General features: G+C 38.4%; 1 protein-coding gene across 3 annotated transcripts in view; it reads left to right on the top strand.

The window, feature by feature from the left end:
• UHRF2 (ubiquitin like with PHD and ring finger domains 2) overlaps window positions 1–26,062 on the top strand; it is a 130,063-nt gene that overhangs the window by 30,117 nt on the left and 73,884 nt on the right. For all 3 annotated transcript variants that reach the window (XM_004457378.5, XM_004457379.5, XM_058301836.2), the window contains exon 4: window positions 21,573–21,791. In XM_004457378.5, coding sequence (XP_004457435.1) covers window positions 21,573–21,791 — 219 coding nt within the window. The remainder of the gene's footprint in view (window positions 1–21,572; window positions 21,792–26,062) is intronic.

Below are 26,062 nucleotides of genomic sequence, written 5' to 3' on the forward strand. Positions count from 1 at the left end.
GCAACAAGACAGAGGAGAGAAATAAGATGTAGCAGAATAGGGAGTTGAAGTGGCGCAAGAGAGTAATCACCTCTTTCCCACTCTGGGTGGTCCCAGGATGGGTTTCCAGAGCGGCCTAATGAGAATACAACCTGACACAGAAGAACACACAGTGAATGGACACAGAGAGCAGACAATGGGGGATCAGGGCGGGGGGAGAGGGGGTGTCATGGGGGTGGAGATAAAATAAATCTTTAAAAAAAAAAAAAGAATAACTTGTTTGTCGCTAGGCAAAGTTGAAATCTTTAAACATGAGTAAATGGTAAATGATTGCTAGTAGGTTTTCATAGTGATACCAAAATTATTTCATCTTCCTTTCTGTATAGTATTCACATTTTTTATATTTCATTTTATTTTATTTTTTAAGGAGGCACTGGAGATTGAACCCAGGACCTCTTACGTGCAAAGCAGGTACTCAACCACTGAGCTACTCCAGCTTCACAGTATTCACATTTAAAACGAGGAATGACAGTTTACATCAGCAACAAAGATTTGTTTTGACTTTTCAGTAAATTGTTCCATAGTATCCTTTTTAAAGTATAGTAACTTAATCCAATAATTCTCTTGTTAAAATCACACTATGTGCCAGAACTTCCCAAGTACTTTCCCTGGATTACCTCATATAATCCTCATAACCCAATAAGGTTGGTAATTTGTATGTGCAAAATGGGGATAACTGAGGTTTTGAGAGGGTAACTTGTCCAGTGTTGTAGTGCTTGTAAGTAGTGGACCTACATTCAGAAAAGCAGGTTTTATAACTACTTTTTCATACTACCTCTGCTTTTGAGAGGAGTGACTTATAAGGTATTTATAAAACATCATCTGTATATAGCATATAGGGTTGTTTACATAATTTTAAATATTTCTACGTTAACCTCCCCAGTCAAGATCCTTTTGCATAAACATACTGTAAACCAAACGTCCTTTATCTGTACATAAGCCCCTGTGTGCATTTTTCTGTGGGGAAGATTCATAACTTCTTAGTATTAAAAGGATTTTTGAGCCACAAAGATTATGCTGCTGCTGCTGTCAGGGGCAAAGCTTGGCCATGGGATTAAGAAAGAATGGAATTGTCAATAAATCACTTAGGATTTTGGAGATAATTTAAGCCATAATTAAAAGCTTGTCTGACAAAGGTCTTATAGAATATTGTTGTTTCTCCTAGCATTATTTAAGATTTTTAGATTTGTTTTCAACCTGTGATGTGTTTTTTTGAGTAGACTTGATTATGGAAGTCAGTGAACCAATTATTAATAAAAATCAAGTGCTATTTTTAAAGGTACTTTTCCTGTAAAGTAAAATACAACAAAACCCGATTTTCTTGTTTGTTGATATAATGATGTATTTTAAAAGGAGACTCCAAAAATGTTATGAGCAATGTTACATTTATTGATTTCTGGGCTTTGATGGGAGAAAAAAGGAGTAGGAGATCTTTAATGAAGTCAAGGGTCATGTTGGTTTTGTTATAGGGGACTAACTAAAATGAGAGGTTTAGTTTTAGAACAGTGGTATAATAATCAGTCTGCTTTGTTGCTTCTTGGTTTTTATGGATTTATTTACCAAAGGCTTAGAATGTTTCTTCAAACTTTCTGTGAGTTTCAATGTCCCGAATACATAATCAAAAGGGTCACAAGTCTTGTAGCCTTCAGTCCTTGCTCTTCCACTGAACTAAAAGGTCTCTTCATGCTTAGAAAAATGACTTTACAGATAACAGTTAACTTCATCTTTTCTAATTTGTTGTCCCTTTACATGAGTATTTCTTTAAAGTTGGTCAGAACACTGCAGATTGACCATGGTTAAGGTTTAAAATGAGGATTCCCATGGATTCCACCCCCTCCAGATTGGGTGAGCCTGGGTTTAAGGCTTGGAAACTGATTTTCTAACAAGTAATCCAGAAGCCTGTTAAATTAAAGCACACAGAGCAGCGGTTTTCATAGGCTGTTCAGGAATTGTCATCAGAATTTGGCTTCAGTTCTAGTTATTAGGTGTACTGATAATGTTTTCTGTTTTTCTTTTAACTTTTTCAGCTTTAATTTCCTTATCTACAATGGCCTACTTGACCTATGTTCTTTTTTCTTCTTGAAAAGTATCTAGGAATCAAACTTTCTGTTTTTTATTTATTAATGCAACCAGGTTAGTTTGGTAAGTAATCTTAGGTAACATGGACTTACCTTTGGCATAAGTATTTCTTAATCTAGATAATTATGTGGTTTCCACTATTATCAAAATAGTTATCTGCCATTGTTAATGTGTTCTAAAATTTTTTTTCCCATGTTATATAAAATTCTTCTAGGAGCAATTTTGAGTTATTAAATTTTTAACAGCTTAATTGAGATAATTCACATAATGTATATACAATTCACCATTTAAAGTGCAATTCAATGGTTTTTAGTATATTGCACAGTCAATTATAGAGCATTTCATTATCTCAAAAAGAAATTCATGTACCCTTTATTACTCTCTACCCCACCAGCACTATCCCAGACCTATGTAACCGCTAATCTGCTATCTGTACTTATAAATTTTCTTGTTAATACAATTTATTATGGTTATATAAAACAAAATTTGCAGTCTTTTTTAAAAAATTTGCAGTCTTAACCATTTATGCACTTCAGTGGCATTAATTACTTTTACAATATTCTGCTACCATCACCACCTTCCAATAGTAAATCATTTTTAATCACCCAAAACAGAAACTCTTTACCCATTAAACAATAATGCCCTTTTCCTCCTCCCTCCAGAACCTGGCAACTTCCAGCCTATTTTCTCTCTCAATGAATTTGCTTATTCTAGATATTTCATAAGTGAGATCATAAAATATTCATCCTTTTGTACCTGGCTTATTTCACTTAGCATCACTTAGCATAATGTTCATGGTTCATCCATGTTGTGTCATGTATCAGAACTTCACTCTATTTTATGTTTGAAATAGTATTCCATTTTATGGATATATACCTCAATTTGTTTATCCATTTATCTCTTGGTGTGCATTTTGGTTGTTTCTGCCTTTTGGCTGTTGTGCATAATGCTGCTGTGAACATTGGTTTACAAATACCTATTTGAATCCCTGCTTTTAATTCTTCGTGATATCTACCTAAAGTAGAATTGCTGGATCATAAGGTAACTTTTTTGTTTTTTAGAGGTACAGGGAATTGAAACCAAGACCTCTCTTGTACATGGGAAGCATGTCTCAACCACTGAGCTATATCCTCTCCCCAATGAGAGTTGGTTTTTTTTCATTTCTTTGTTTATTTTTAGGAGGTACTGTGGATTGAACCCAGGACCTTGTACATGGGAAGCAGGTGCTTAACCACTTGAGCTATATACATCCACTCTTCACTTTTTGAAGAACTGCCAAAATGTTTTCCACAGCAGTTACACCATTTGACATTTCCATCAGTAGTGCTTAAGATTTCCATTATCCATACATTCTCACAAACACTCTGATTTTTTAAAAAAATGCTTTCTCATAATAAATAAATAAAAGCTATCCTAGTTGTGGGGGGGGTGAAGTAGTATCTCAGTGCGGTTTTGATTTGCATTTCCCTAATGGCTAATCATGTTGACTATCTTTATGTGCTTCTTGGCCATTTGTGTCTTGGGAATTAGATGTGCTCAGGTCCTTTACCTACATTTTATTTGGGCTGTGTCTTTTTGTTGAGCTGTAGGAGTTCTTTAAATATTCTGGATATTAAACCCTTATCAGATGTGTGGCTTCCAACTGTTTTCTCCCATTCTGCATGCTGTCTTTTCACTGCTCAATAATGTCTTTTGAAACACAAAAGTAAGTTTTGAAGTGCAATTTATTCCTTTGGTTTCTTGTACTTCGGGTGTCATCTCCAAGAATTTATTGCCTAATAAAAGGTCCTAAAGACTTTCCTCTGTATTTTCTTCTAAGAGTTTTATGGTTTTAGCTCTTACATATAGGTCATTGATCTATTTTGCTTGCACAGTGGGGTGGAAGGCCTGCCCTTTCCAAGTGCCTGGGGAGACTCAGCCAACGATGGGTGGGCCTACTCTCTTGGCCCCAGAAGACATCTTCACTCCAGACATTAACTTCAGTGGGTCCTGCCCTCAAAGTGATTTTTTTCTCACTTCAGTTCTTTTTCTGTCTCTTAGCGTAAGCTGGCAGTGGTTCTGCTTATACAGATCTCACAGAACACTTTGTCAGTTTTGCATGTAGTACATAGAGGTCCAAACCATCAGACAATAGGACTTCACACACATCCTTCCTGGATAACTGCACCTCCAATCCTGACTTGCTCTGAAATGGCTGGCTGAATCCAAGTTCAGTTAAATTCTCACATGGAGCACTGTTCTCTGCAAACTTGCTTTCCAGAAGCTCAGAATTTTCCAAACCATCAATTTCTGGTTTCTTAGTGCCTGGGAGTTCAGTTCTCAGCTTAATCCCTTCCTCTTGCATTTTACCATAAGCTGCAAGGAGAAACCAGGCTGTAATTTCTATAGACTAAAACCTCTTCTGCTAAATATCCAGGTTAGTCACTTTCAAAGTCTGCCCAACATCCAACACAGAAGTCAATTTTGCTAAGTTCTCTGCCACTTTACAACAAAGATCGCATTCCTCCAGTTTCCAGTAACACATTCATCATTTTATTTTAAGGCCTCATCAAAAGTACCATTAGCAGAACCCTGGAATAGGGCGCAGGGTGCAGGAGCCCTAGTTCCAGCTCTGTCCCAAGTAGGTGTGAGTAAACTCAAGTGAACCCATTGTTTGGGGCCTGGGTGTTCTCAGGTGCATTGAAACTGACTAGATGATCTTCAGAGTCACTGAAATATATGCATTTGTGTTTCTCTACCTCGTGGTGTACTTCTCTTCTTTGTCTTTTTTTTTTTTTTTTAATTAAAGATTTATTTATTTATTTCTCTCCCTTTCCCCCCCACCCCACCCCGGGTTGTCTGTTCTCTGTGTCTATTTGCTGCGTCGTCTTCTTTGTCCACTTCTGTTGTTGTCAGTGGCACGAGAATCTGTGTTTCTTTTTGTTGCATCATCTTGTTGTGTCAGCTCTCCGTGTGCGCGGTGCCCTTCCTGGGCAGGCTGAACTTTCTTTCGTGCTGAGCGGCTCTCCTTACGGGGCACACTCCTTGCGCGGGGGGCTCCCCTATGCGGGGGACACACCTGCATGGCAGGGCACTCCTTGCGCACATCAGCACTGTGCATAGGCCAGCTCCAACGTGGGTCAAGGAGGCCCTGGGTTTGAACTGAAGACCTCCCATGTGGTAGACGACGCCCTAACCACTGGGCGAAGCCCACTTTCCTCTCTTCTTTGTCTCTTAACAGTTGTCAGATTGAAGACAATACTATCTTTCTCTTAAAAAAGTACCTTTAGACTAACCGTCTCTTCAAAGCAAAATAGGCCGTTTTTGTCAAATGTCTCACAGTTCTTGCATAACCTACCCTTTACCCAATTCCAAAGTGTTTCCACATTTTTGGTATTTGAAGAAGCAACACCCTACTCTTCTGGTACCAAATCTGTTTGTTTCCTAGGCTGCTTAAAGCAACTACTCTGAAATGTTTTGGCTTGAACAATGGGAATTTCTTAGCTTACAGTTTTGAGTCTGAGGAAATGTCCAAATCAAGGTGGTGCTTTCTTCCTGAAGATAGGCCGTCAGTGATCCCTTGGCTCCTCTGCCACATGCCAAGGCACATGTTGGCATCTGTTGGACTCTCCCTTCTCTTTCAGGTTTCTTTTATTTCATTTTCTGGCCTGGGTGGCTCTCTTCTCTCTGGTGATTGTTTTTTTAAAGGACTCTGGTAAGAGGATTAAGACCTATCCTGAATGAGGTGGGCCATACCTTAACTAAAGTAGCCTCTTCAAAATTTCCTATTTAGAATGGGTTTACATCCACAGAAATGGATTTAATTTAAGGTCATGTTTTTATGGGGGTATGTAGTTTCAAACCACCACAGTGGTCTTCATCTCTGTTTGGTTCCTTTTCATAATTTCCATCTCTATGCTGATATTCTCTGTGTTTATCTATCATCTTCCTGGTTTCCTTTAATTCTTTGTATTTGACTTTAGCTCTTTGAACATATTTTGGACTATCTTTTTATAGTCTTTTGTCTGAAACATCCCAGGTCTGATCCTCTTTGTTATAGTTTCTAATGCTTTAATCTCCTTTGCCTGAGCTGTCGCCTCTTGTTTCTTGATATGTGTTATAATCTTTTGTTGAAACCTTGACATTTTGATAATTTAACATGTTATTCCTGGAATTTAGGCTCTGGCATATTTGTTCCTTAAGCTTCTATTTAGCTAGCGTTATGACAGCTATCCTTGAATACCAGGAGCTAACGAAAAAGAACACAAAGGAATAAAAGTAAACACCTTTCCCAGTCTTTGCAGATTGATCTGTGGGAGTTCTCTTTCTCAGAGCTTATCCATGTAGTTTGTCTGGAGAATAGCTATTAATCAAAGATAGGGACCTTCCTGACACTTTCTACGTATGCACAAACCCACTGTCTTGGGTTTTGTGCTGATCCCTATGATTTCCCCCATTTCCACGATTCCATATACCCCTAGAAAGTTTCTTCTTCCCTAGGAAACAGTTTCTTTGTGGTGCAGGCTGCCCTGTAGTGCACAATCCCTTGTACTAAGCAGAACAATTTGACTATTCTCCACAGGATTCTGTATGAGAAGTCTATGATCTGCCTTCTACATGCAGGATAAGTTTCTGGGATAGTAAGCCCCTAAAGCCTTTAACAGACAGAGTGGAGCAGACGTACATGCTCCCAGCATGTGCATGAGGGCTAATCTGTTCTGTGCCTTTGAGAGGTGGGGTGGCAGCCAGATAGGGCATCATGAGATCATCCTACTGCTTTTAAGTAACCTTAATTCAGTGCTCACCCTGTTAATGCAGTCTTTGTCTCTTTTCTGGAACTTTCTTGAAATATGTTTCTGCTAATTCTTACTGGTTGTTCAAAGCTCCGTCAGGGCATGGGATTTTTTCAAATGCCTTTTCTGCATTAGTTGAAATGATCATGTGGGGTTTTTTTTTCCCCTTCAGTCAATGTGGTATATTTCATTCATTCTTATATTAAACCGTTGTTGCATTCCTGCGATAATTCCCACTTATACACATGGTGTATAGTCCGTTTAATGTTCTAATGGATTCAGTTTACTATTATTTTGTTGCAGTTTGGGTCTTTATTCATAAGAGAAATTGACCTGTAATTTTCTCTTTCTGTGATGTATTTTTGGTTTTGGTATCAGGGTAATGTTACCGTCATAAAATGGGTTAGGAGGAAAGGTTCCCTTCTTTTCAGTTTTTTGGAAGAGTTTGAGAATGATTGGTGTTAATTCTTATTTGACTGTTTAAAATTTACCAGTATCTGGTTCCAGAGCTTTCTTTGGGAGGCTTTTGATTATTGATAAAATTTCTTTACTTTATGGTCTGACATTTTCTATCTCCTTTTGAGTCAGTTTAGGTAATCCGTATGTTTCTAGGAATTTTTCCATTTCATCTGGATTATCTAATTGGTTGGCATTTTATAATCCGTTTTATTTCTATAAGGTTGGTAGTAATGTTCCCGTTTTGTATTTTAGTACTTTGCATCTTCTCTCTTTTCTTTTTTTTTGTTTCTCTGCCTGACTAGTCAGTTGTCATTTGTACTGCTCTTTTTGAAGAACCTGCCTTTGGTTTCATTATCTCTGTTGTTGTTTTTCTGTTCTGTATTTCCTTTATGTCTGCTCTAATCCTTTTGCTCACTCTGGATTAATTTGCTTTTCTAGTTCCTCAAGGTGTGAATTTAGGTTACAGATTTGAGATCATTCTTTTTTAATGCAAACATTTATAGCTATAAATTTTCCTCTGGGTACTGCCATTGCTGCATCTTATAAGTTTTAGCATGTTTTGTTTTCATTTATCTCAAGGTATTTTCTGATTTCACTTGTGATTTCTTCTTTGATCTTTGGTTTTTTGAGAGTGTATTATTTAATTTCCACATTTTTGTTAATGTTCCAGTTTCCTTTTGCTACTTATTTATAGCTTCATTCCATTGTGATTGGAGAAGATACTATGTATAATTTCAATCTTAAATTTACTGAGTTTGAGAGTCTGTTTTAAATTTAAGATTTAAAAAGTAATGTCTGTTAGAAATGCTCTCTTTTAGCATGTGATATGACATTAAAATTTGTTAAAGTAGAACATGCCTCCAGATAATGTTTTCCTTACTAAGTACATTAACCCCACAAAGCCATGTTTTGAGAAAGGTTTGTCATACCACCATGCTTATTAATACAGTTTGTGTCCTTTAGAATTATTAGTCAGTTTACATGCCACCCAAGAAAATCATGATTTTATAATAAACCTGTTTTTTTAAAATTATGCTTAATTTATTTCCCTGAAATCTAATTCCCTGGGTGTCACTCAAGGCCTATTTTCTGTTAGCAAATATCAGGTTTTTTTCAAGTGGCAAAGATGTCCCATAGTTAGTTAAAGATAATCAAAAGAAAATCTCAAGGGTAGGTCTAAAAAACTTCTAAAGAGGGTTTGGAGCAATGAAAATGTTAGTGGGAAAACTTAGGCTTAGGCTAGTTTAAGACCTATCTAAAAAAAAAAGACCTATTTAGGAAGTTTAGACTTTTAAACAATAAAATGGTTCTAAATTCTCAAGGATACAAGTAGCTAAGTAGAATAATTCATCCTTTACCTATATTAAAATAGTAACTTGACTTCCAGGTTATGAGAACAAGAGGTTATGTAGTACAAAAGAAAGAGAAAGACCCTAATTTCTTCCTGCCAGGTACTGGGTCGACCTCTGCACAGTATAGGTAAAGTTGGCCTTGAATACATTTTTACCTCTCTCTAGCTCTTTTGGAGCTACCTTGAACCCTGTTTCGGTAATTGTTCAAGCTTCCACACATCCTAAAATGTTTCATACAGACTCCTGCATAGTCAGTTTTTCTCAGTGCAAATGATGGAACATGTCAGCTGCTTGGGCCAGTTCATAGTGATTATATTAGACTATGTATTAAACTTCAAGGGGGGAGGGAAAATGCTTTACTGGGGACTGCCTATACTTAAAAATGCTCTTTTTAATACTTGTATAATTAACAATTTTGGTTGTCTGCATTGTTTTTTGTTGCTTTTGTGGACACTAAAAACAATCTTAAAAACACCTTTCTTTGGGGAGTGAATGTAGCTCAGTGGTTGAGTGCCTGCCTCCCACACACAAGGTCCTGGGTTCAATCCCTGGTACCTCCTAAAAAAAAATCAAAATGAACAAACAAAAAAAACAACTTTATCTTATTCACATGGCATAGAATTGTATGTTCTTACCTAACTATCTAGTGTAAGTCTTCTCAGGGAAGAAGAGGAGATATAGCAGAATCATCTGTAGTGGAACCAGGTATAGCTCAGTGGTTGAGTGTGCTTTGTATATTCAAAGTCTGGATTCAAACCTTAGTGCCACCTAAGAAAAAATTTTAGAAGTGCTGTAGTAGAATCATCTGGAGATGTTTTTTCAAAATACAGTGGCCATAGTTTATTGTATTTGATAAAAGGCTTTAGTTATATAACAGCATACTTTTCCATTTAATGAATTGAATATGTTTCCAAGCATGCTGATGTTTGAACACTCTACCCTGCCCACCTCATCCACCCTAGATACCATAATCTAACCAAAGACTCTAGGTTATTTCTGCAGACATGTTGAATCAGACATGTTGCTTGGACCCCAGAATAGCAGTCATACTGTGAGCAGGTGTGAGGTGCTGTGAATAGGATGATAGAGTAAAAGTATATAAACTTAACTGTGAAGCTGCCTTTTCTACATACAGTTCCCTACATCCCAGGCTTACCCCTCATTCCCTACTCAGCTGGTAATTGGAAGTGTCTTCTTCAGGATACTGATATTTGATATTTCTTTTCCTGCTCTGTCTTCTTGCAATGGAAGCTTATCCACTGACAGAATACATCTTCCAACAGCTTCTTGAGAGACGGTTTGTAGGAAGTAACCTTCAGTCATAGCACCTTCATGTCTCCTTTGGATCTCCAAGACAGAGGAAGATATGGTATCCAGGAAACAGGATTCGACACAGGAAGTAATGAAAGGAGATCCCAACACGAAAGCTTATAAAGCAACCTGTCCAGATTGAATAGGGCAAGAAGACTCTAGAGATGTTTTGTGGCCCAAAGGATCAGTAGGGTGTCTGAAATGTTTGGACATAGGAGTTTTACTACTTTGGCGGAATGGGGGTGAATTAATACAGGCATGTAGAAAACTAAGCAAGTAGAAACCAAAACAGGGAAACGGACTTGGCCCAGTGGTTAGGGCATCCGTCTACCACATGGGAGGCCCGCGGTTCAAACCCCGGGCCTCCTTGACCCATGTGGAGCTGGCCCATGCGCAGTGCTGATGCGCGCAAGGAGTGCCGCCCCACGAAGGGGCGTCGCCCGTGTAGGGGAGCCCCACGCACAAGGAGTGCACCCATAAGGAGAGCCGCCGAACACGAAAGAGAGTGCAGCCTGCCCAGGAATGGCGCTGCCCACACTTCCCGTGCCACTGACAACAACAGAAGCGGACAAAGAAACAAGACGCAGCAAATAGACACAGAGAACAGACAACTGGGGGAGGGGGGCAATTAAATAAATAAATAAATCTTTAAAAAAAAAGTAGAAACCAAAACAGGCACTCTAAGGAAAACATCTCTGGAAGAAAGGAAATGTAATTAAAGCATACTTCATTGCTTAGCTGTGTGATAACTGTTTAGTCAACATGTAGAAAATATTGATTAAACAAACTACATAGTGTCTGTAATGTGTTGAAGAGCAAGGAAAAGTTTGCCAATCTTTGCAAAAGCATGGAGGCTAGAACCGATGATCAGCTTTAGAATTGTGTCTGCTTCTTTCTTTTTTTTTTTTTTTTTTTAAGATTTATTTTTTTTTATTTTATTTAATTCCCCTCCCCTCCCCCGGTTGTCTTGTTTTTTCTGTGTCTATTTGCTGCGTCTTGTTTCTTTGTCCGCTTCTGTTGTCGTCAGCGGCACGGGAAGTGTGGGCGGCGCCATTCCTCGGCAGGCTGCTCCCTCCTTCGCGCTGGGCGGCTCTCCTTATGGGTGCACTCCTTGCGCGTGGGGCTCCCCTCGTGGGGGACACCCCTGCGTAGCACGGCACTCCCTGCGCGCATCAGCACTGCGCACGGGCCAGCTCCACACGGGTCAAGGAGGCCCGGGGCTTGAACCGTGGACCTCCCATGTGGTAGACGGACGCCCCACCCACTGGGCCAAAGTCCGTTTCCCTGCTTCTTTCTACTGTCCAGATAACTTGGACAAGTTATGTAACATCTGTACCTCATCTCTGAAATTGGGATAGAATAGCATCTAATCTCAGAGTTGCTATAAGATTGAGTATATGTATGTGTGTGTATATACACGCATATATAGATGCAAGCACTTAGTGCAGTCGTTTGTGTTAGCAGTTATAAAGAAAAGGAGGGTGGATGCAATGGAACTGTATGTGGATGTACAGGATAAAAAAGTTTAAAAAAATTTATGTAGATTTTATCCTAAAATATAGAGGTAAATAACAGCCGAAACAGCTAAGAATCGAAGATGGTTGCCTTGGGAACAGGAGTTAGTTGTGTGGTGAACTGGAACAGGAGACTGCATTTCTTCATTATAAACCATAAGGTTTATAATGTTAACTTTTTGAGTTTTGTACATATATGGAAAAAACCTCAAGAAGTGGGAATAATCTTTGTATTTAGCTGGTGTTTAGATTTTAACTTGAACCACAAAGAATTTTCTCATTATAAAAATAAATACACACAGAATTTGAGAACAGTGTAATAAATCCGTCACCTAGTTTCAACTACTATCAATTTTTATGGCTAGTCTTGTTTTATCTATACCAGCACCCACCACCACTAGTGTATTATTTAGAAGCAAGTCCTAAACCTTATATTATTTCAGCCATAAACATTTCAGTATATATAGCTTTAGTGGCCATGGTGCACTGCTAAGATCTTCCTTCAAGAAAAATCTTGCTGCAGGAAATACAGTTTGTGGATAATCAATCACAAGATCTATCCATTGTATCCGTTTGGATAGGTAATCTTAATCTTCAGATTCTCTTTTTCCCCCCTTGCATTAAGTATTGCAAAAATCATTATTCTCATTCTATCATTCTTTTTAGTTTAGAAGCTATGTAATTTTTTTTTTTTTAAGATTTATTTTTATTTATTTAATCCCCCCGCCCCCCCAGTTGTCTGTTCTCTGTGTCTATTTGCTGCATCTTGTTTCTTTGTCCGCTTCTGTTGTCGTCAGCGGCATGGAAAGTGTGGGCGGCGCCATTCCTGGGCAGACTGCACTCTCTTTCGTGTTGGGCGGCTCTCCTTATGGGTGCACTCCTTGTGCGTGGGGCTCCCCTACGCGGGGGACACCCCTTTGTGGAGGGGCACTCCTTGCACGCATCAGCACTGCGCATGGGCCAGCTCCACATGGGTCAAGGAGGCCCGGGGTTTGAACCGTGGGCCTCCCATGTGGTAGACGGACGCCCTAACCACTGGGCCAAGTCCGTTTCCCTGTAATTCTTATATAAAGAACTTTTCCTTATCTAGTTGATTCACTTATAAAAAGTAGGATTCCTTGGTCTTTCTCAGTTTCCAGAAGAATAAAAGTTCCCTAGCATCATCTAAAGGTTGACCAATGGGACTTTTAAGAATCATTATGAACTCATGGATTTCTCACAATTTAATTTTGTGTTATAATTGTGTGAAACATTTTGTGCTTCCACAGTTAAAATCTCCAAGCAAGGTACATAAAAGAAATTGAGCCTCTATTGCTGTTCCATGTTCTCTATCCTATATATCATCTCTTTTTTAGAGTGGGGTGTGGGGGGAGGTACCAGAGCTGTGATTGAACCTGAGACCTCATCGTATGTGAGAAACTGGCACTCAACCACTGAGCTACACAGGATCGACTCTCCTCTTACCTTTTCTTGTTAGTAAAATAATTAGTTTTTTGTTTATCCTTCTGTTTTAAAATATAAAATGTGTATTATATGTAAATTTGAATCCCCTCCCGTATGCATGCACATGCACACTTATTAGATGGAAAGTAACATCTACAGTATGCACCTTGAACTTTTGAGGTACTATATCCCAGAGATCACTCCACAGCAGAAATTCTTCATTCCATTTTTCTAGGAACATAGTATTCCTTTATATTGATGTATTGTTTGTTCTTTTAAATAGTTTCCTTTTCAGACTTTTGGTTGTTTCTAATCTTATCACAAATAGTGTAGCTATGAATAGCCTTATGTATGTGCCTTTTCATATTTTTGCCATTTGTCTTTGGGATAGATGCCTAGAACTGGAAACCCTGAGTCTCAGGGTAAATATATAAGCAATTTGCTGGATACTGCCAAATTCCTCTAAACAAAAAGTGACTACTACTTTGTATTCTCATGAACACAAAGTACCCGTTTTCCCACAGCTTTATCAAGAGATTATCAAACTTCATAAACTGTTTTACATAGATCTGTGTTTTAGAATCCTCACTTTGCAAAAAGTGCATTGAAAGATACAATCCTCAAGACAGGGAGATGCATTGAGTCTTTGTAGTAGTCTCAGAGAAGTGCAGGTCTGAACTGTAAGGAGTTGCAATTATGTTAAAGGAAGTGTTAAAGGAATAGCATAAAAAGATAAAAAGAATTTAGTAACTGGATTGAGGCATTATAAAAGAAGTTGAGGATAAATCCCAAGTTTCTGGGAGTATGAGGGGTTTCTTCCAGAGAATACTGAACCACAGCAGATTATGGGATGTAGGAACTTCATATTGGATTCCCTGAGTTTGAGGTATTTCTGGGGCATCTGAGATAGAGGACATATGTAGCAGTTGACTTACGTTTCTTTGATTAAAATTTGAAGGTATATACTGCATTTTCTTACTGTATTTTTTACATATTTATTGTATCTGTACAATTCTGTCCTAAAATTCTACATATTTAGTTCCAGGGCAAACATAGCTTAAATTCTCTTGCTCTGATATATGGAATTATTTGTTTACATTATCACCTCATATATAAACATGATTTAATATACAGTTTTAAAACTTTGTTCAAGTTTTCTACTTTGTTTAAAATGTTTCCATTCTGGCTTTCTAATGTCAAAATATACTTTTCACATTAAGCTGAGGAAAGAGAAAAGAATCTTACCTAAAATTAAAATAGTTTTCTGTCTTAAATGGCCTTGAGGATATCCAGGCAAAAAATGAATGCACAACTTTAAAACTAGGAAAGCCCTAAAAGATCTAGTTTAATGTCTTCATTTCATAATTTGGAAAAATGCTGGTTATTTCTACGATGAAACCAATGTGAAATAAGTGCATAAACACCAATGTTGTTCTAGATAAATCTCTAGAAACCTTAATCGGCTTAGCCTTTTTTTTTTTTTTTTTTAAGGTACCTGGGCCGGGGATTGAACCTGGGACCTTGTACGTGGGAAGCTGGTGCTCAACCAATGAGCTGCACCAGCTTCCCTGAGGTTTTTTTTTGTTTTTGTAGCTTGTTGTTTGTTTTTGTTTTTTCAGGAGACAAGAAACTGAATCTGGGACCTGCCAAGTGGAAGGCAGGTGCTCAACGTCCCAAGCCATATCCGCTTCTGGGTTTAGCCATTTAAAAGTGGGGTTGAAATTGAGGGAGAAACCATAGACATAACTGGATACTTATCAGTTTCATTCTTTAGGATTATTTCTATGTAGTAATGACAAAAATACCAAAAACTGTATTTTTGTCATTACTACATAGAAATAATCCTAAAGCACTTCACAAGACTTCTCAATTTCGATCTTAAAACAACCATGTGAGATAAATCATTAGGTACAATTTACAGATGCGAAATAGTTGCAAAGAGATTTAGTAACTTTTCCAAGGACACGGGTCTGCAAGAAGTTAAATTTGGAATGTAAACCCAGACAAGCTGAAAGTAGAACATATTTTGAGTGAAAACACAAGGATCATAATGGGATTGAAAACTTTGTGTGATGAATTGAAGGAACTAAAGATAATGTTTTGTGCAGAAGAGAAGATTAAGAGTGTCAGGAACATTAAAACTGTTAAGTATTAGGTCTGTGGTGGGGAGAATGTATAGATTTCTTCATGGAACTCCAGAAGTTCCATGAGTTTATCTTTCAGCCTGTATTGTGTATCCTCTTTTTCATATGTTAGAGATATGTAAAGACAGGTGGCTTTTTTTGGATTAAGCTGCTCCCCACCCCTAATACTTAACTCTGTCCAAGCAGAGTTTGAATAGTTGGAAGGCTTGTTATAGAAGGGAATTACGAATAGAGCAAATAGTCTAAGGCCCCTTGCCAATCCTGAGATTTTTTTTTTTCCCAATTGATTAAAACTTCTGAAGAGATTTGATTAAATTGTGTGATTAACTAGACATTCTACTTAGAATCAGTATGTTTTATTCTAAATGAATTAGATATCCTGTGAGGGTCCTAGGTGTACCTAGTCCTTGTTCAATTTGCAAGAACCAAGACTATCTGTGAGAGCTGCTTTCAACTTCAGCCCATCCCATTTTTTTTCTGCATTTCTATATTCCAGTCTTTCCAGTTTTACGTATGTCCCAATAATGTCCTCTTAAACCATTACTTCTCCATTGTTAGATCCTGTCCAGGTCACATATTGTATTTACTTATCATTATCTCTTCCATTCTCTTTCAATTGTAGAAAACTTTGCCGTTTCAGCCCCTCTCAAAATATCGGTCGGTGGGATTAATCACATTCACTATGTTACAGTACCCTCACCACTGTCACAATAATTTTCCCTTCACCCCAAATAGAAACCCTGTACTCATTTTACATTAACTCCCCATTGCCCCTGGCTCCCCACCCCTTGGTAACCTGTACTCTACTTTCTGTCTCTATGGGTATGCATAATCTCTGACTTTGTGTAGTTACCATGAACTTAAACTTAGTAATAACATCCTAAATCTACACCACACGTGTTGGTCTTGATACCAGCTTAACATCAGTAGCAAACACACACTATGTCCTACACTTCTCTGTCCTGCTACCTTTGTGTAGTTCTTGTCAAAAATTACGTATTTATACATTGAGTCCAAAACCACTGATATGTCATGACATTTTATTCATTTGCCTTTTAGATCCTGTAGGAAGTAAAAAATGTAGTTTAAAATAGGAACAATAATATAGATATTTATATTTACTTATGTCATTATCCTTAAGATCTTTATTTCTTCATGTGGCTTCGATCTATTGTCTAACATCCTTTCCTTTCAACCTGAATAATTCCTTTAGCATTTCTTATAGGACCAGTCCAGAGGTGATGAAATATCTCAGCTTTTGTTTATTTGGAATGTCTTCATCTCTCATTCATTTTTTTTTTTGGTTGTTTTTAAAATATTTTTATTAAAGAAGTTCTGAACTTACAAAACAATCATGCACATGTGTAGAATTCCCATACAGCAACCTTCCACCCACAAACCACACCATTGTGGAATATTTGTTACATATGGATAATATCATCAGACGATTACCGCCAACCATGGTCTATAGCATATATTTGGCATATTTCCTCCATACCCCGTTATTAACACAGTACATCTTTGGCATTGATGCAAGAATATTACAGTATTGCTGTTAACTCTAGTTCATAGGTTACATTAATTGTATTTTTCCCATGCTTCTCCACATTCCCACCACCCAGAAGTAGTGATATACGTTTATTCTCTTTCACTAATTGCTTTTTAAAGATTTATTTTATTATTTACTTCTTCCCACCCCCTTGTTGTTTTCATTTTGCTACGTCTGCTTGTTATGTGCTGGTCTTCTTTTCAGGAGGCACCAGGAACAAAACCCTGGACCTCTGGTATGGGAAGGAGGCGCCTAATAGCCTGAGCCACGTCTGCTCCCTGCTTTGATGTGCCTGTCATTGTGTTTTCCTTGTGCTGCTGGTTGCATCAGCTTGCTGTCTTACTCATCTTCTTTAGGAGGCACACGGCAAAGAAGCTGGGACCTCCCTTGTGGTAGGTAAAAGCTCATTTGCTTGAGCTACATCTGCTTCCCTTAGACTCAAATTTTTTTTTCACATTTTAAAAAATTTATTGAAATACATTACTCATACATAATCATACATAAACAATAAATGTATAATAGTTGTGAACTTACAAAACAAACATATATAACATCAAACAAACATATATAACATCTCACCCTACCACCAGTAACCTGCATTGTTTTTAAAACTTTTTAACTAGTAATAAAAGAGCATTGTCAAAATATTACTACTAAACAAAGTATTTTTTCCTAACCAATCCGATTATTATCTTTATATCATTTATATATGAACATACATAAACAATTAAGTGTATAGTAAAAGTTCTGAACTTACAAAGCAAACATGCATAACATCCTAAAGGGGCCCTATATATCAAACCTCCACCAACACCTTACATTGTCATGAGACATCTGTTACAAACTATGGAAGAACACTGTCAAAATCTTACTACTAATCATAGTTCTTACATTTGGTGTGTTTTTTGCCCCAACCCACCCTATTATTATTTTTTAAGCTTATTTTTTTATGACAGAAGTTTAAACTTATAAAACAGTCATGCACATGTGCAGAATTCCCAAACAACACCCCTCCATCAAAACACCACTACATACATTATGACATTTCCCCTTTTAATCACATTCAGCTATGTATTTCAGTGCTATTAGTTATGTTCACAATGTTCTACCATCACCACCATCCATTACTAAAACATTTCCATCATTCTGAATAGGAACCCTATATACATTTTAAGCCTTAATTTCCCATTCCCTGTCCCCACCCTTTCCCCTGGTAACCTATATTCTCAATTCTGTTTCTATGATTTTGCTTATTCCAATTGTTTCAAGTTAATGAGATCATATAATATCTGTCATTTTGTGTCTGGCTTATTCCACTCAGCATGATGTCTTCACGGTTCTCCCATGTTGTTGCATGGATCAGGACTTCATTCCTTTTTACAGTGAATGATATTCCATTGTATGTCTTATCACATTTTATTTATTCTCTCATTGGTTAATGGAACCTCGGATTGTTCTTTTGGCAAATGTCAATAATGCTGGTATAAACATCTGTGTGTAAATATCTGTTTGAGTCCCTGCTTTCAATTCATTTGGATATATACCTAGTAGTGGGATTGCCGGGTCATATGGTGTTCCTGTACTTAGCTTTCTGAGGAACCACCAAACTGTCTTCCATAGCAGCTGCACCATATTTGATTGCCACCAGCAGTGAATGAGTGTTCTTTTTTCTCCATATCCCCTCCAACACTTGTTATTTTCCTTTTTGTTTTTAAATAGCAGCCATTCTATTGGGTCTGTTTGGTATGCTTTGTAATCTTTTGTTTTAAAGATTTATTTTTACTTATTTCTATCCCCTTTACCTCTGTTGTCTGCTCTCTGTGTCCATTTGCTGTTCTTCTAAGTCCGCTTGTATTATCAGACAGCACTGGGAAACTGCATCTCTTTTGTTGCGTCATCTTGGTGCATCAGCTCTCCCTGCGGTGCCACTCCTGGGTGGGCTGCACTTTATTCATGCAGGCAGCTCTCTTTGCAGGGCGCACTCCTTGCGCATGGGGCTCCCCTACGTGGGGGCGCCCCTGCATGACACGGCACTCCTTGCACGTGGTAGGACTGCGCGTGGGCCAGCTCACCACACGGGTCAGGAGGCCCTGGGTATTGAACCCTGGAGCCTCCTTATAGGTAGGCAGACGCTCTATCAGTTGGGCCACATCCACTTCCCATAATCTTTTGTTGACCTGGAAATTGTAGTATTTAATATGTTATCCCTGGAATTTAAACTCTGAGGCATCTGTTTCTTAACCTTGTATCCAGGCAGGGATGTGACCGAGCTTTCCTTAAATGCCAGGAGTTATCAAAAAAAAAAGGGGGTGGGGTGGGGAGGAAGGAATCAAGAAAATACCTTTCCCATTCGTTGCAGATTGGTCTGCAAGTGCTCTTACTTTAGAGCCTAACCATTCAGTGGATTTGAAGAATTGCTCAAGGAAAAAACATAGGGTCCTCCATGATTTTTCTGAGCATGTGTGTTGTCCTGGACATGTACACATGGCCCTAGGGTTTTCTCCATTACACGGATCCAAATGTTACCTCTTCCCTAGAAAACAGCATTTCCTTATGGTCCTGGACACTGCACGTATATCCCACAGCCAACAACCTTTGACCTGGTAGCCGTGATTGATTGTCTCCCACTGTTCTGTAGGAGAGATTTGTGAACTGCCTTCTACATGCAGGGAAGTTAAGGGATTGTGAACCTGTGGCAAGTGTTCTGGTATAGCCTTTCAGTCTGCCTCCAGACATATTGGGCCGGACAAAATACATGCTCCCAAGATGTTCACAAGGATTACTCTTCTTTCAGGACTAGAATCAGAGTCCCGCATTAGTGCTGCAGGCTGGCTCCATACCCAGCTGCTGAGGAGATGGGGGAGGGGCCAGCAAAGGCACCAGAAATCCTGCCATTTTTTAATTACCTTTTTCTTAACTTGTTGCTAACTCTGTTACTGCAATCCTTTAGCTTTCTCTGGAGTTTTGAGAAAGTTGTTTCTGCTAGTCCTTGCTACTTGTTCAAAGTTTCTTTTAGGAGATGTAACTCTGGAGTGTCTCACTCTGCTGTTTTGAGACCCACTTTCATTTTGAGTAGGCAGGCAGCCCTTTTTTAAAATTTATTTTTTAACATTAGGGAAGTTGTGGATTTATACAACAATCATGCATAAAATACAAGATTCTTATATACCACCCTGTTGCTAATGCCTTGCACTACTGTGGAACATTTGTTCTAATTGACAGCAGCTTTTTTTTTTTTTTTTAAAGAGGTACCGTGGATTGAACCTGGGACCTCGTATATGGGAAACAGGCGCTTAATCACTGAGCTACACCTGCTCTGATGATAGCATTTTTATAATTGTACTATTAGCAGTAGTCCCTTGTTTAATGTAGGGTTCACTGTATAGTATAGTTTCAAGGTTTTATATATATATATTTATAATTTTTATTAGCAATGTATATAATCTTAACATTTCCCCTTTAAATCACATTCAGGTATATATTTCAGTGCTGCTAAACATTCATAATGTTGTGCTTCCATCACCACCATCCATTACCAAAACATTTCCATCATTCCAAATAAGAAGCCTGTCCTTTTAAGGGTTACCTGTATTCTAAATTCTGACTTTATGAGTTTGCTTATTCTAATTATTTCAAATCAGAATTATCCTGAGCAGGCCACTCTTGATTATTTAGAGTTAAAGGACTCTTCCCTTCATTTTTATCATTAATGTTGTCACACTATGGTATAATATTCAGTTTTGTGTTCCTGTAGCACATTGGATTCTCAAACTTGAGCACGTGTGAGAAACACAGAGAATTTGTAGAAATATAGATTTCTGGGTCTTATCCATAGAGTTTCTGTCTCTGGTCTGGAGTAGAGCCCAGGAAAATTTTTGTATTTCTAACATGTTCCCCTATGATAGTGATAATGCTGATGCTGGTTTTGGACCACACTTTGAGAACCACTGCATTAGTAGTTTGGCTTACCTGAGTAAGTTAAGCTTTTCAAGATTAGGAACCTGATGTTCATTGCTTTGTTCTTCTACCTAGCAAAATATAAAGACAACAGGTCTTAATTTTATAGAAGCCAAGTATGGATTAGTATATTGTTGTCTTTGGTCTGATCATTACCAAAATGTTAGACCTGAAATTGAATAATCTTCTAAAGCTTTAGGTTTGGGCCAGGGTTATGGTTATCTTAAACTTACTTTTAGAAATATTAATATCAGTTCTGCTAGAATTCTTTCTCATGGTTCCCCCTCTTGATGTATATAAAATTCAGTTTTCTTGCCATTGCTAGGGAGCTGGCTACAGGTAAGAAATAGGAACTTACCTTTATTTTCCTGGGAAAATGGAAGCTATTGGTATGCATAAAGCAAATGGCAGAACTAGAACTGTTTCCAAAATCAGGAAGAGGTCAACTTCTAAATCCTATTGAAATAACTCTTAAATCATGATTATATATCATTTGCTTGATAAGTGCTCTTAAGAAGAATATAAAATCTTTCATTCAGAATATCCAAGTTATAACAGAAATACTTGCCTGAATAGGTGTGTTACACATCTGTGTTTTAGAGAAGTCACAAACAACTCCCTCAAAGTAGATATGACAGTGGTTCTTAAACATGGGAGGTTGCACTTGCCTGGCACTCTAAAAGCCATGAAGAGTGCTGCATCTCATGGCCTACTGTTGTGGGGAAAGGGTTCATTCTCATACTTAGACGGAAACTAATCTGTCAACATCACAGAACATGGGTGAGGCCAACATAAAGACTGAGAAAGGTGCAGTCTGTTTTACTTTTTCTCCTGTTCTATACCTATATGGTTAACTCTGCACAGTTAGATTTTATATATATTGTATCTAATTTTAGTCTTCTTTGGCAATAAATATAAGTAGTGTTCTGTGATTCTTCTTTTTCCCTCCTCAGATATCCAGAGAGTGGTACTGTAGAAATGAAAGTCAAGGATCTTCGACCACGAGCTAGAACTACTTTGAGATGGAATGAACTAAATATTGGTGATGTGGTAATGGTTAATTACAATGTAGAAAATCCTGGAGACAGAGGGTTCTGGTTTGATGCAGAAATTACTACATTGAAGATAATTTCAAGGACCAAAAAAGAACTCCGAGTGAAAATTTTCCTGGGGTAAGTTTCTCTATGCTGATATTCCCTTTTAATTATTGAACTTTTCAAGAAGTATCACTTTTCAGTATTAAATACATTTCCTAGTAACAAGACAGAGCCTTTTAAGGATAGGAAATATCTTTACTAAAGGAGATCTTTTTGAGAAATTTTTGCTAAGAATATGCAGTTAAATCTCCAGTGCTACTTGAAGATTGGAGCTGTTATTTGAAAGCATCTTGGAAAGAGCTGAGTATTTTATGACAGAAATCTTTATTTACCTTATAGGATTATTAGAGATTAAATATCATATAAAAGCATTTTAATAGGTTTTTGCTATAAGGATCTATATTGATTTGTTAATAATAGATGTCTACCCAGCTACTTGTCTGCTGGACTTCTAAGGCTAGCTGAAATTTTCCTTCATAGCAGTCTTCTTCAACTTACGAATTTAGCATGCTCATTAAGAAGAATTCAAATGTTACCTGAAATACCAAATCACACAGATATTGCTATCATTAGTTCTATAAGAAATACTTTCAGGTGTTTCCCCCGGTTAATATAGTGTTTTGCAGTGTTTCACATCTACCTTTTTTCACTTCAGAAAATGCTCTCTCTCTATGTCAGATTCTTCTGATTTACTTTTTGTGCATTGTAATGTATATATAACATACAAGTTAATTTACTTTTTTTTTTTTTAATCTCCCCCCCACCTTCCCCGTGGCATGCTGTCTGCTCTGCGTCCATTCACTCCATGTTCTTCTGTGTCTGCGTGTCTCCCTTTGTTGCATCATCTTGCTGCGCCAGCCCTCCGCGGGAGCAGGCCATCAGCTCTCTGCAGCATGTGGGCGAGCCTGTCTTCAGAAGGAAGCCCCGGGATGCAAACCCAGGGCCTCCCACATGGCAGACGGGAGCCCAATCGATTGAGCCACAGCCGCCTCCCAAAGTTCATGTACTTTTAACAAAAAGAAAATCTCTTAAACTTTCTAGATCTTTTTTATAAATAATGTTTCAGTAAACATCCTTGTATATGTATCTTTGTACAGTTCTCCTTTAGAATTAATTCTTAGATGTAAACAAAGTTCTGTTGGAAAACAGCAGTATGCATTGATTTATGTACTCAATGGTATTGTTTAGTAATTGCAGCCGAAAACATCTAGCCTGCAAAGCCTGATTATTGACTTATAGAAAAAAGTTTTAGTTTGCCAAAGGGCTGCTGATATGAAGTATCAGAAATGGGTTAGTTTTTATAAAGGGGATATATTTTGGGTAAAAACTCACAGTCCCAAGGCAATGAGAAGTTCAAATCAAGGCATCAGAAGAGGTGTTTTCACAACCAAGTCAGCCACCACATGGGGAAGCAAGATGGCTACTAAACTCCGTCAAGGTTTCAGCCTTCCCCTCCATGCTCACCATCTCTTGGAGCCCAGTTCCCAGAACTCAGCTGTGAGCAATCAAGGGCATAGCATGGCTTGGCCCCTCTTGAGCTAATCCATGGGCCCAGCCTCTTGGGGGCTTCATGCTTACATAATCCTCTAGACCGCTCTCACATGGCTGGATCAAATATGGCAGAGCTTCCTTTTCCTTCTGTCTGTCTCTACATCTCTGGGTTTATATCAGACCCAGGGAGGGGATAGAGACTCATGCTGAGTCATACCTGATTGACACAGTCTAATCAAAAGCTAAAGTGATCTTATCAAGTAATATAGGCAAAGGACCTGAACCAAATTTTAATGCAATCAAAGGTATCACATCCACAGGAATAGATTAGTTTAAACGCATAATCTTGGACACTGGGTATGGTTGAGCAAAAAGTGAATGTGGCTCAGGCAGTTGAGACCTGCCTCCCAGGTTCAGTTCCCGGTGCCTCCTAAAGAAAAAAAAATGAGCAGACAATGAACAAAAAACAAGGAGACAACAAACAAATGAGGGTGCCATTAGGGGGAGGGAGTGTCATAATATTTCTCTTTTGGGGATTCATAGAATAGTTTCAAAATTGCCTCTGTGGGCTCCTTAGATAAAGAAAAAGAATGTTGTTGGAAGCTGCAGATAGCTTAGAAGATGGATTTCAGAACTTATTCTGTAAGCATGAGTGCGATTCTGTTGCTAGACCAAGGATATAGCTCAGTTATAAACAACTTGAAATTCTGATATGGATACAAATCATGAAGAAAGCAAGGAGATAGCATCTAAATAAATTGGCTATTGCGAAAACTTTCTTGAGTGTAGAAAAGTATAAAAAATGCATGTGTACACAAGAAAAGGAGATAACAGTCCTCATAGCATATTTTTTAAAATGTTTCCCTGAGTGATTCTGAGGTACAGCTGGATTGGAGCACCCTGGCTTTAGGGACTTAACATTACGATCAATGGAAGTTATGGATAAGCAAATATTGGTTCAATAGACAGAGTGATTATGTGACATTTATCTCGATAGTAAAGCACGTTATCCTGGGAAGCAGATGTGGCTCAAGTGATAGGGTTTCTGCCTACTGTATGGGAGAACCTGAGTTCCATCCCTGGGGCCTCCTGGTAAAAAAGAAAAAGAAAAAAAGTGCCTGTGCAGTGAGCAAGTGCTGGCATGGTGAACCGAGTGTCCATGCGGCAAGCCAGTGCCTGTGCAAATGAGTCACGCAGCAAGATGATGACGCAACAAAATAGAGACGATGGGGAGAGTCAATGTGAAGCACAGCAAAAAACAGAAACTGAGGTGACGCAGGTGACAGGGAACCTCTCTCCACATCAGAGGTTACCAGGATATGGATTTTCCTGACTACTAATCCTGGTGAATCCTAGAGGAGAAAAAAATGAGAAGAGAAGACAAAAAGAAAAATAGATACAGAAGATCACACAGCAAATGGACACAGACAGCAAAAACAGCAGGGCGGGGGAGGGGGAACCACACACACACAAAACACATTATCCTGTGAAGTATTTTATTCACCCATCATTGACGTTCTTGCTCCAAGTGTTAAGAATGCAAGAGCCAAAAAGGAGCCACTAGGCCTTATTTAGGATGATTAGGAATCTTTTCTCTTCACTGAAAAGAGTGGGCAAATAAGTAGGATGGTCATGCATTCTGCTATTTTTTTTGGTCTTTATTTTTGTAATGTTGCATTAAAAAAATATGAGGTCCCCATATACCCCCCTCCCCCTCACCCCACTCTTCCCCCGATAACAACAACCTCCTCCATCATCATGAGACATTCATTGCACTTGGTGAATACATCTCTGAGTACCACTGCATCTTAAGGTCAGTGGTCCACATCATAGCCCACACTCTCCCACAGTCCACCCAGTGGGCCATGGGAAGACACACAATGTCCAGTAACTGTCCCTGCAGCACCACCCAGGACAACTCCAAGTCCCGAAAAAGCCCCCACATCTCAACTCTTCCCACTCCCTATCCCCAGCAGCCACCATGGCCACTTTCTCCACACCAATGCCATATTTTCTTTGATTACTAATCACAATAGTTCATGAATAGAATATCAATAAGTCCACTCTAATCCATATTCTATTCCTCCATCCTGTGGACCGGACCTTAGAATGGTTGTGTCCACTCCACATCTATAGCAAGAGGGGGCTTAGATTCCACATGGATGCTGGACGCAATTCTCCTGCTTTCAGTTGTAGGCACTCTTGGCTCCCTGGTGTGGTGGTTGACCTTCTTCACCTCCATGTTAGCTGAGTCGGGTAAGTCCAATAAACCAGAGTGTAAGAGTTGCAAGTCTGTTGAGGCTCAGGGCCTGCTGTTGATAGATTTTTATTTCCAGTTTTGAGCTGATGTGAGATGGGCTGCCGTGATGTTCTTGTGCTTATGTATATATGTACGTTGTTTTTTCTAGGGACATATTGTCTAAGAGTATAATTGCAGAGTTGTAGAATCTGTGCATCTTCAACTTTAGTAGATAGGGCCAAAATTTTTAAGTGGTTATGCCAGATTACACTTCCATGGCAGTATGAGAATTCCCATTGCTCTGCATTCTCATTCACGTTTAATTTTGTTATGTTAAACTTTAGCTTTTACTAATAAGGTGAATATATAATAAAATAGTATATTATTATGGCTTCGATATGGATTTTCCAGACTACTAATTAGGTTGAGGACCTTTTCATTTTCTTACTGGCAATTTCGGTAATTTTTGTGAGGAAACTGTTCCTAATGTTTCTGCATTTGTTTTCTTTGCATAATCCATCTTATTGTTTTCTAGGAGTTCTTATTGTGGCGACTAGAGTTTTGTGTTGTGTATGGTGAGAGTATCTCCTCCAACTATATGGCTTTTCTGTTTATG

Source organism: Dasypus novemcinctus, chromosome 8 (assembly GCF_030445035.2).
Source record: "Dasypus novemcinctus isolate mDasNov1 chromosome 8, mDasNov1.1.hap2, whole genome shotgun sequence".
Taxonomy (NCBI): domain Eukaryota; kingdom Metazoa; phylum Chordata; class Mammalia; order Cingulata; family Dasypodidae; genus Dasypus; species Dasypus novemcinctus.